At 38.8% G+C, this 10567-nt stretch overlaps 1 protein-coding gene across 1 annotated transcript; it reads right to left on the bottom strand.

The window, feature by feature from the left end:
* Positions 1-386: 386 nt before the first annotated feature.
* Positions 387-9435, bottom strand: ESM1 (endothelial cell specific molecule 1). Its single transcript, XM_019983155.2, has 3 exons — positions 8844-9435; positions 5701-5853; positions 387-1920 (listed from the first exon to the last, which is right to left on the bottom strand). The coding sequence occupies exons 1-3, from the start codon at positions 9142-9144 to the stop codon at positions 1820-1822; spliced, it is 555 nt and encodes a 184-aa protein (XP_019838714.1). The 5' UTR covers positions 9145-9435; the 3' UTR covers positions 387-1819.
* Positions 9436-10567: the final 1132 nt, after the last annotated feature.

Genomic DNA, 10567 nt, shown 5'->3' with positions numbered 1-10567 from the left:
GCTGATTTATACAATGTTGGGTTTAATACTATTCTTGATTTTGATATTCTCAAGCTTCAAAGCTGTATGTTACTCTACTCTTTTATAGGCACTGACGTGTTTGTCTTTGCCTAACTGAAATGCTTGTAACCACTGTCAAACACCAATAGAAGTGTTTTCTTGTTTGTTTTTTGTTTTTTCTCGGTGAAATGTGTTAATATACAAGGACCAACTCTTTTAGGAAGCTGTAAGAAGGCAAAGGAAAAATTTTTGACAGAAGATGCTTATCTGTAGGAGAAAATTTACATGAGAAGCCTGTCCTTTAATGTGCATTAATGAGTTATTATTCATTGAATGAATCGTTTAAATATTTTAATGATCAATGAAGTCATGAATGGACTCAGGAGTGACTGTTTTGTTTTTTTTTATTGATCAATTGTAAACTTGTCTTTTTAAAAGAAATCCAAACAGCTTATTCAGCTTACATTAAAAGAGCCTCACACACACATTCACAACTCTGTAGGCAAACTTCGAGAATAAAATACAGGCAAATAGTGAAATAATCTTAAATAATTCTTCACTCCAAATAAAATACTTCTGCAAATATTTCCTAACAAAATCTAGTACAACAGTCCTGTTTGTGCTAAGATCCTTCCAAGGGTACTCATAATTCCACTTATCACCCAAGTTTAAAGAAAAAAATACATTAAAATGAACTATATTTTAAAGTTGACATTTCCTGCTAAAATTGACTCTTTTCCAAACTTAATAAAAAGCATTTTCTACTTTAAATTTAAAGCTCATCTAAATCATTGCACTTACTTTTAAATAAATTCCCTCATGTGTTTCGACATTTTATAAATCCATGGGGACTAAATTTTTCCAGGTTTCTCTTATACTTAATGTTAATATTACTATAATTATTGATAACAAATTTACCATGCCTTGGATGTTTGAAAAGCTTAGAGAATTATACTTTTATTCTAACCATTTTAAACAACGATATTATGCTTATTTTCTCAAGAGAGTGATAAACATGGGTATGGAGGATGACTTGTACTAACAAGTGTTTAAAATATATATATAAATATTTACCTTCACACTTCTCCTAAGTGGGCAAAATACTTCCTTACTCTCAATCAGAGGTGGCATTCTTTAAAACCATTTATGGAGTGTGTATTTGCCCTGTACCCAAGAACCATCCCTCAGACGCAGTAAACTGGGAACTACATTAGCCATCCTTTGAAACCTGCCTCAGTTCAAGGCTGCTGCTCAAAGTCCCACAAGCTTCAAAAGTCCCACTTCCTTCAGGGATTGTTTTGTTTTGACTTTTTCCAAAGTGAAAAAAAAAAAAATAAAAGCACAAGTAAGTTCTACTGAAGCTACCAAAGGAAGACCTAAATATCATACCCTCCCAGCCTGCACCCCCACCTTCTCTTGCTCTTAATTCTCTCCAGCCCATATCTGGACATTAATGTACATCGAGTCAGAGAGCCATAGACTGGCTGTGGTCTTCAGCTTTGGCTAGCCTTCTCTTTGGCTGATTTCCCTCCAAGTTAAGGTTATCCAAATTGCATCTTTAGTTCTTCACTATGACTAAAAACACATATTTAACAAATCTATATGCATTCAAATATTTAACAAATATCTAAAAGAGTTCAGTCATATGCATTTTATGGATTGTTAGTAGCCTACTTTTTTTGTGTGGACCCACCCTAAATCACACTTGGTCTCCAAAAATCATATGTCCATATACTATAATACAGAGAATTCCTAAAATGTTGGCTGTGTGTTGAATGATTGTTAAAACAGGGTCTTCTCTCAGAAATCCCACCCAGGATCAGCGTGGATTTAACCACTTCATTACAGGAGATGGGGCATCATTCTCCTTCACAAGTTCTTCTCTCACAGCATTGCCGTCTCCAGATGCCACGTCATGCTCTGGAATTAGAAGGAATACAAATCATGTCCAAATGTTTATAACTCCAAGATTAAGTAAAATTTTGTCTTATTTTTGTATTATAATACATTTACAGTGAAATCTATAATAGATTTGAAAAGTCTATTCCATGTTCACCTACCCTCTACCAATTAGCATTTCCTTGAATTAAACATCTTTGCTCACTTGATGTCACCTGACATTAGTCCATACATTTATTTGTCTTTTTTTCCCCCTTGTATTATCTCACTGTACCACTAGAATATCAGCTCTATGACGGCAGGGACTTGTTTTGTTCACTGTTGCAACAGTCCTTGGAACATGGTAGGCACTTAATACTTACCAAATGAGTAAACGGTGTTAAGTATAGATCTCTAAGTAAGATTCTTCACTATCTAATATGGAAGAGGAATTAGCGTACCGATGTGGCTCTAGAATGCAGAAAGCATACCAAAGGGCCTTTTATAAACGTTTATAGAAATAGTCCTTGCTCTACCTAACAAGTTTCTAATATTTAGAATTTTTTAAATGTTTCTGCTTCTAAGAGTAGTGAAGTGTGTTTGCGTCTGCAGTGTACATTCTGAAATTGAATGCTATTAGGAGGTTAGGATGGTCCAGTAGATAAATGCATGTAAATTCACTACCCCCTACAAAAAAAAAAAAAAAAGATGCTTGTGAATTTCCAGTCTTGGAAAGTCGGAGAGCTAATTACTAAACAATAAAAACAGCAATGACAAACGAAGATGAGAAACCAGGAAGCCCACTTGCCAAGGATGCTGTGACCAACAGGTAGAAAGTTAGAAAAGACCACTTCATTCAATCAAGGTATAAAAGGCTCCTCCGGAAGTCCCTGTGTTGAGGAACCTTGGCGCCATTTACAAAGACTGGGCCCAAACAGACTTGGGCAGAGATGATGTGAAACTCATGGCAAGGACTGAGGCCCCAACCAAGCCCCATCCTATAAACAGTAGCACTTAAAGCTCATTAAGTTCCATGTGGAGATGCACAACTGAACAGAAGGGCTCCTGCACATCCTTACCACGAGGTTTTTAGGATATTCTGCACTCCATCCTCAATCTAAGATTTACAAAAGTGAAAGTCATTCAGTTGTGTCCGACTCTTTGAGACCCTATGAACTGTACAGTCCATGGAATTCTCCAGGCCAGAATACTGGAGTGGGTAGCTGTTCCCTTCTCCAGGGGATCTTCCCAAACCCAGGGATTGAACCCAAGTCTCCCACATTGCAGGGGGGATTCTTTGCCAGCTAAGCCACCAGGAAGATTTAAGAAGAGGACACTAATAGTCATCTTTAGTTGCTCCTTTATCAAAGGAAACACCTTAGGTCAGAAAATGCATTTTCCATAAATTTCTAATAAGAATCTTGATATCTAATTGAGTATAGAAATATTTTTTATATAAACCTCAATGTAATTTTTATCCAGCAAAATACAGTTGACCCTTGAACAATGCTGGTATTAGAGGTGCCGACCCCTGAGCAGTGGAAAATCCACCTACCACTATGTCTGCCCCCCAAATAAAGTAACTGGTAAATGACTCACCCAAGGGCAGAAAGCTGAAAGAGTTTCAATAAAAGCAGGACTCCATCCCTAGTTCTTTTGACTCTGTGGACTGTGATCTCTAATTGAAAACAAATGTCCCCCCACACTTAGTTAATTTAAAGATCTGTAAAGCGAAAATATAGGTACTATATCTACTGGGGGTAAAATGTGTGCATAAGTGGACCAAACAGTTCAAATCCATGTTGTTCAAGGGTCCAGAGTATCTTTTTCCGAGGTAACTATACATTGGTCAAGATTTTTGCAGAATCTGCAAGCGAATGAGAGAAAGTGACAAGCTCAAGGGAAAGAGACAGCACACTGGTCCAGAGAAGCAGAAGACGTGCTCCTGTGTGTGCAGCAGGAAGCACTGAGGGGAGAGAAGAGTTCCATCACTGAGGACATTCCAGAGGAGTTCTAGAGCATTGCTCCCAGAAATACACCCCAAAGAGTGACATAGATTCACCAGATTCAATTCTCTCTTGGTGAGAAAGGTCAGGAGCAATCTTAATGAGAGTAGAGGGATTCTGTTAGTAAAGTTGTTCCTTCAGTGTTGTTTGTAGCCTGTGGTTTTAAGAAAGCAAAATAAGACAAAAGAAGCTTCAAGTATTTGAGGCAACTAGCAGTGCTGAAACAATAAGTTTCAAACGTGTGTGCACGCTATGTCGCTTCATTCATGTCTGACTCTTTGCCACCCTTTGGACCATAGCCCACCAGGCTCCTCTGTCCATGAGATTTGTCAGCAGGACTACTGGACTGGGCTACCATTTCCTCCTCCAGGAGAACTTCCCCATGCAGGTACTGAACCCCTGTCTCTTAAGTCTCCTGTATGGGCAGGCAGGTCCTTCATCTGGGAAGCCACTTGGGGAACCTGGCAATTGAACCATTTGAAAAATGTCAGAAGGTAGACTGGAGGTTGCTAGGGGCTGACGAGTGGGGGTAACTACTTGATGGACACTGGTTTTATTTGGAGCTGAGAAAATTTTTCAAAAACTAGATAGAGCCTGTGACTTCCTAATGCTGTGAATGTACTAAATGCCACTGAATCATTCATTTAAAAATGGTTAATTTTATGTTAGGTGAATTTCACCTCAATAAAAAATTGTTCAGGACTTAAAACTCAATTTTCTTCCATATTATTTGTCAAAGACTATAGGGACAACTCATAAGTTTTAAAATGTCAATATTGATCTTAATTTCCAGATCAGGTATTCACAAATATATTCATGCAATAGGTTTTTTTTTTAAGGTTTCACTTTAACGTTTAAGGCCATAGCCACACTTAATAATTCATGTAAAAATACATTTCCCATTTATTTTGAGGTACTTAATTGAACCCACATATAAGAAGGAGGTAAAGCTGAGAAATAAGCACATTTGTCAAATATTTCAAATTTTAATTAATTTGAAGTGTGAAGAACCAGAAACAAGAACTGAAATAAATCTGGATTGTCAACTATTTATATCTAAGGGATAAAAATGTATAGTTTGTGGATACTGGTAGTTGCTGTGGCTACATGTTGCTTTAAATGAGCTACTTCCAATTTAACCATTTATTCTACAAGATAACCAAATATGCACTTACCATCATCTTACAAGCTGTATTTCTCACATTCTAATAACTTGTGTAAGAAAAACATAAGCACTAACAATCAGCATGTGAGTATTATTACATTGTCATTCAAAGGTTTAGAGATGATTCCCAAATTTTAATCATAGATACTGTCTCTTATTCTCTCCAAAATCCACAAAAAGACATGCTTGGAATTATTCCACTTAAATACTTCCATTTGGTTTTTAAAAAGAAATGTTTTATATTTTCTATGTTGGCTCTTAAGCCTTATCCAATAAATTCCTCAGAATACTCTTTCACTGTTAAGTTGGGAGAGAAGTAGCTTTGTCTAGTACACATATAAAACAGATCACCAAAGAATTTAAAGAGCTTTGTATATCTTGGTTATTTTTATTACCTTTTGGGTAATCAATCATATTTATCCTCACTATACACTGGGTAAACTTTGTGAAAAATTGTACAATCTAAAAATTATTAATGAATCTCTTTGTAACATTGCAGCAAATTTCAACAACCACCTACCTTTCCCGTAAGTAGAATAAAAGAAACAAAATCATTTAAACCAACTTCTTGTTCTACTCATCCATAATTTTTCTTATTCAAACTGAAAATGAGACTATTGTTTCAATGTTTACCTGGGAATCAGTTCTTACCTGTGTGTGATACAAATCTCTGGTTGGTAGCCTTGGCTACTGAATATTGGAAGAAGGGAAACTTCAGGCATTTGCCGGTCACCCTGTTGCATATGCCAGACTGACAGCTGCAAATCTGTTTGCATTCCATCCCGAAGGTGCCGAAGGGACAATCTGAGGACAAAGGGAAGCTTGAGAGAGGGCGCTCTTGATGTACACAAGCTTCCAACTTCACAGTCCTTGTGTGCACAGCCTCAGTAATTGAACAAACCTCATGAATCTTGACTATCAGATAAAGCCCAATTATCCGAAACTCCCAAGCTTTGAAAATATGAAATGTGAATCCCACGCTTAAAGTCACAAATGTGAAATCACACACTAAGACCAGATAATGGATTCCTTAGTTGTAGTGCCTTGCTGTGAAGTTTAGCTGAAGACAGATACACATAACCAATATCTCTGAACTGGTTTTAATTCTATCTACTGTCTGCTTAGAAACCAAAAGGCAGGGTCTCACTGGGCTACCTCTGTGACAGCTCAGTGAAGGTAGGCAATTGAAAAGACATGTGTATCAGCTCCTCACAGAGTTTAAAAGATATGATGCTGTCTTTGAATTCTCTGTAGCCACAGGCAATTTACTGTTCTAAATGTCTAGGAAAGGACTTAAACTAACCAGGGGCTAAGAGGGCTGTCATCTCAGCTCTTCATCAAGTGACCAATCCTCAATCTGCTCCAACTCTTATCAACTTCATTATCTATCAAAACGACAGTACAAGCATATTCAACTCCTCCAGATGTTAAGAGGATTCACTAATAAAGTCCTCTGCAGAGCTAAAATACAATATGCTAAATGAGAAGAAAGCTGAGAATATATTCATATACCTACCCAAATCTGGAAGCTTTTAGAGCTTCGATGTTCCCATACTTAGACTAAAACATACTATATTGAGAAAAAGAGAACAAATTCATCATTAAAAATGCATGTTTTTTATGATGTGAACAGCATCTCAATAGAACAGCCAGCCTGAACAGCCAAGCAGAATAGATGCAGAATATTTATTCTCCCGGCACAAGAATGTCCTTGTAAATGTACAATCACACATGGGTGAAGAAACAAATCATGAGGCATCTAAGTCTTTGGCAATTTAATACTGTCCACAGAATAATCAAGATGAAATACATTTTTAAAGAATTTATGACTGCTGTACTCTGCATCCTTCAGATTAGAGAAGCACCTGGTTTTAAACACTAGCCTCTCTGCTGGGGAAAAAAGAAGTCCTTAGAAGCGATACTGAAAAAGCCTCTGGCAGAAAAGCACGCAGGATTAGGCTATGACTGTGTCTCCAGTGATACTGAAAACTAAAACTTGAGCCAAATTCTCAGTTATGCTCCTACTGTATCCCCCAATGTACTGAATAGTGCTGGGCACATAGTAGGTGTTCAATAAATATTGCTATATGGGCAAAGCAATGCAAAATATCTGAATATTTAGAAAACATCCAGATACGCAGCTATAGTACACAGTTTTCACAGAGGTGTTCTGTAAAAAAAGTTGAAGGACAAAATTTTGCCCATAGCAAAATACAATGTCTCTATGTAGCTGTTGAGGTTCACACAGCTTCACTATTTCCAGCAGAAAGAAAAATGTTCGTAACCAGACCCGTTTGCAGTCTGAAGGATGTCTAAGAGCTATCCTAAACAGCTTTTTAAAATATATCTTATTAACAGCTACCTCGATCATTCAGTGAATATTGGAGTGCTAAAGACTCCAGATGCCTTACAGCCTGTTTCTTTACCCATATGTAATTGGACATTTACAATCACATATACAGAGTCAGTTTTTATGCCAAGAGAAAAAGCAATACACAGCATATACTTGCTATATAGTAAGTATGATTGCGTTAACCACTTCCTCCCTAATTTCCTTATGTGAAGTACTCTTTTCTTGGCCGATAAGCCCTGTAATTTACAGAAATCACAGATCCCACTCAGCTGAAAGAAACGTCTGTGAATGTCCACCAAAGAAAATGTTTCCTCAGTATTCTACTTTTCATTGGTTATAAACAAAAATAAACTAAGCAAAAAACTAAAATTCTCCTTAAAGTTCAACCATCTATTTCCTAATCTTTAGTATGTTTTGTGGCTTAAAAGTTAATCAACTTATATTTTTCTAAAAGAATTCATGAGATTAGCTCAATACTGGATGATTATTATTCATAAAAGCTTACAATTGTATTAAACACATTAAGAATTATTTAGAAACTTAGTCCCTTTAATTTTAAAAGCTTCTTTGTACTATAAAACTGATGTATGGAGCTATCACATATTTACTGAACCTTAATAATAATCCTTAAGGAGATCATGAGGTATCCATAGAGTATTTTTAAATCTTCATTTTTTCATTTCTAAACATTTTAAGCTATAGTCACTAAGTTTGAAATAAATTCTGCAAATGTTGAACTACACTGTTTAGCTATAATTTCAACCTAATAAAGTTTTTCTTTAAGTCTTTTTCTTTACAGAGTTCCAATTTTTTTCTTTAGGTGCTATTTTTGCTTGTTTTACACTGTTATTTTTCTAGGTTTGTTTGATACTTCAGGGTATCCTCTTCCAAGAACGTGACTCCTTTTGCTAGATGACTTAAGTCATCCTATTTCACAAAGTGCATTAGTGTGCATCAGAAATACTTGATCGTGAGAGGTGCCCTCAACCCTGTGGACTCTCTTAAGATCAAAGAATAACTAAATCCCAGGGCTAGCCACCACTCCAAGAGGTTATCCAGTGCAGACCTCTGTAATCACTGCCTGTAGAAGAGAGACCACCTACTCCAGCCATAACAGATTACCTGTCAAATTTCTAAAGTCTTCCAGAAAAGGAAGCAACACAATTTTCCATTGCAACTTAAAAAAAAAAAAAATCTCTTAAACATCATGAGTGAAACGCTGTATTTCTTTCTGGGCTTCCTTGCATGCAGGGTTCAGCCGCAATCTGCAAAGTTATCTTTCTCTCTCCCTATGACAGCACCTGTGGGGGGAACCTGGTCCCTAAACCCACCTGCATTTTCCCTCTTTGCATTAGAAGGAAAGACTCCTCTCTTCCCACGCTGGCTAAAAGCCTGCAGGGTGCCCTAGGCAAGGGGCAAGAAGCAAGGGGTCGCTCTTTACCTTTGCAGATACCAAACTCGTCACCAAAATCATCCTCCTCATTGTAAAACTGACACCTCAGCCCGGGGCCACACTTCACGCCATCCATGCCCGAGACTGTGCGGTAGCAGGTTTCTCCGAGCCCCGCGGCGCACACCCGGCAGCAGCCACAGTCGTCTAGCACTGTCCTCTTACAGCGCGAGCTGCTTTTGCACTGGCTACTGTCACAGCGCTCGGGGCAATCCACCGCGTACTTGCGGCTCCAGACCGCCGCCAGGTGCGCGGGGACCAGCAGCGTGGCCAGCAGCAGGAGGCGCTTCATGTTTCCCGCGGCTCGGGCTCCGCTTCCCGCGGCTGGGTCTCTGCTGGCGGGAAGCCGCCGTACAAAGTGGTAGCTGAGCGTCTGCCTACACGATTATGAGTTTTATACACTGGGTTGCCCGCATGCTTCCCCGTCATCAATTTCCTCAACCCAGCAGCAGCGCTGTCCTCCTGCCAGGCTCTTGTTTTAGTTTATGAAATCCAGGATGAAGGCTGGATTAACACGCTGCTGCCATCCAGGAATTGAAAAGCCTGAGCTGATGTCATCTGTTATGTTTAGATGGTTGTTTTGCATGAGGACTGAAAAACTCGCTCACATCCGTCTCAAGGGCTCAAGGACGTCTGTGAAGGGGGAATAAAGAAGGTTGCACACCCTCCTCCAGGACAGGAATTGTTCTGACACCGGCACATCAGTTGAGGTGTTGCTTTGTCTCAGAGCCTCTGCAGTCAGGAGGAAAATTACATCGATGTGAATCATCGATGTGAACCGAAGACGCTCCTTTTTAAATAAATAAATAAGCATTTGGTATTTCCCTTCAATAAATAGCTATGAGATCATTTGGAAGAAAGGGTTATAGTGTGCCTTTTCAATACTGAGAAGAAAGAAAATATTTTGAAAGGGATTTTTTTTTTAAAGACACTCTCTTCCTTCCTCCCACCCCTCTTCAAATGTTTTTTCTAAAACAGCTCATATGACAATATCTAAGTTCATCATGGATGTAGCTGTATTTTCTAGTGAAACGTGGAACTGCCGCAGAGAATTTCCTTTCAGATCAATACAAAAACCACAAGAGGTAAGACGCTGCTGGCACTGCTTCTGGTTTACTCAATTCTGGAAAAACTTACCAGCTGGACTTCTCCTGAGTCAAGACTCACTGGGGAGAAGGCTCATCCATCACCAAGTCTGCTTGTCCAATGACTGAGCCCACTCGGAGCCCTTCCCCTCACCTCATGGCATTGATCAGAATCCTCACTAAAAACCACCAAACAAGGCAGCCAGCCCAAGGAAATAAATGAGCCAGCAGGCAAATTGGAATGTGGTCCAGGGAGGCAAGTCACAGAAAAGGGAAAACATAACCCATCAGGGAACAAGGTCTACATGCTATGGAGGGTCACAGTGCTTAGATCCCTCCAGGAAAGATCAAGTAGTCCTCTTAGTACATTAACTGGATCAAGGCCTCATTAAGCAAGGTTTGTGGGACAGGAAAAAACAAAGTGAAAGAGGAGAGAGGAGAGTTCTTGCACCAGCTATGTGTTGGATTCTAAGCGGCATCCACCTATCGAAATAGACAAAATCCCACTGTCATCTAGTAAATATACCAATAAGGTTGACAGCTCTCGATTTGTCACCATGTAGTGATAGGCAAGCCACAGGGCTCCTCTCAGCCTCTGCCTCCCTTTTGAGAATTGACGGTATGAATCCA

Source organism: Bos indicus, chromosome 20 (assembly GCF_029378745.1).
Source record: "Bos indicus isolate NIAB-ARS_2022 breed Sahiwal x Tharparkar chromosome 20, NIAB-ARS_B.indTharparkar_mat_pri_1.0, whole genome shotgun sequence".
NCBI lineage: Eukaryota > Metazoa > Chordata > Mammalia > Artiodactyla > Bovidae > Bos > Bos indicus.
The sequence above is the reverse complement of the archived record's forward strand: the minus strand, read 5'-3'. Positions and strand labels throughout refer to the sequence as shown.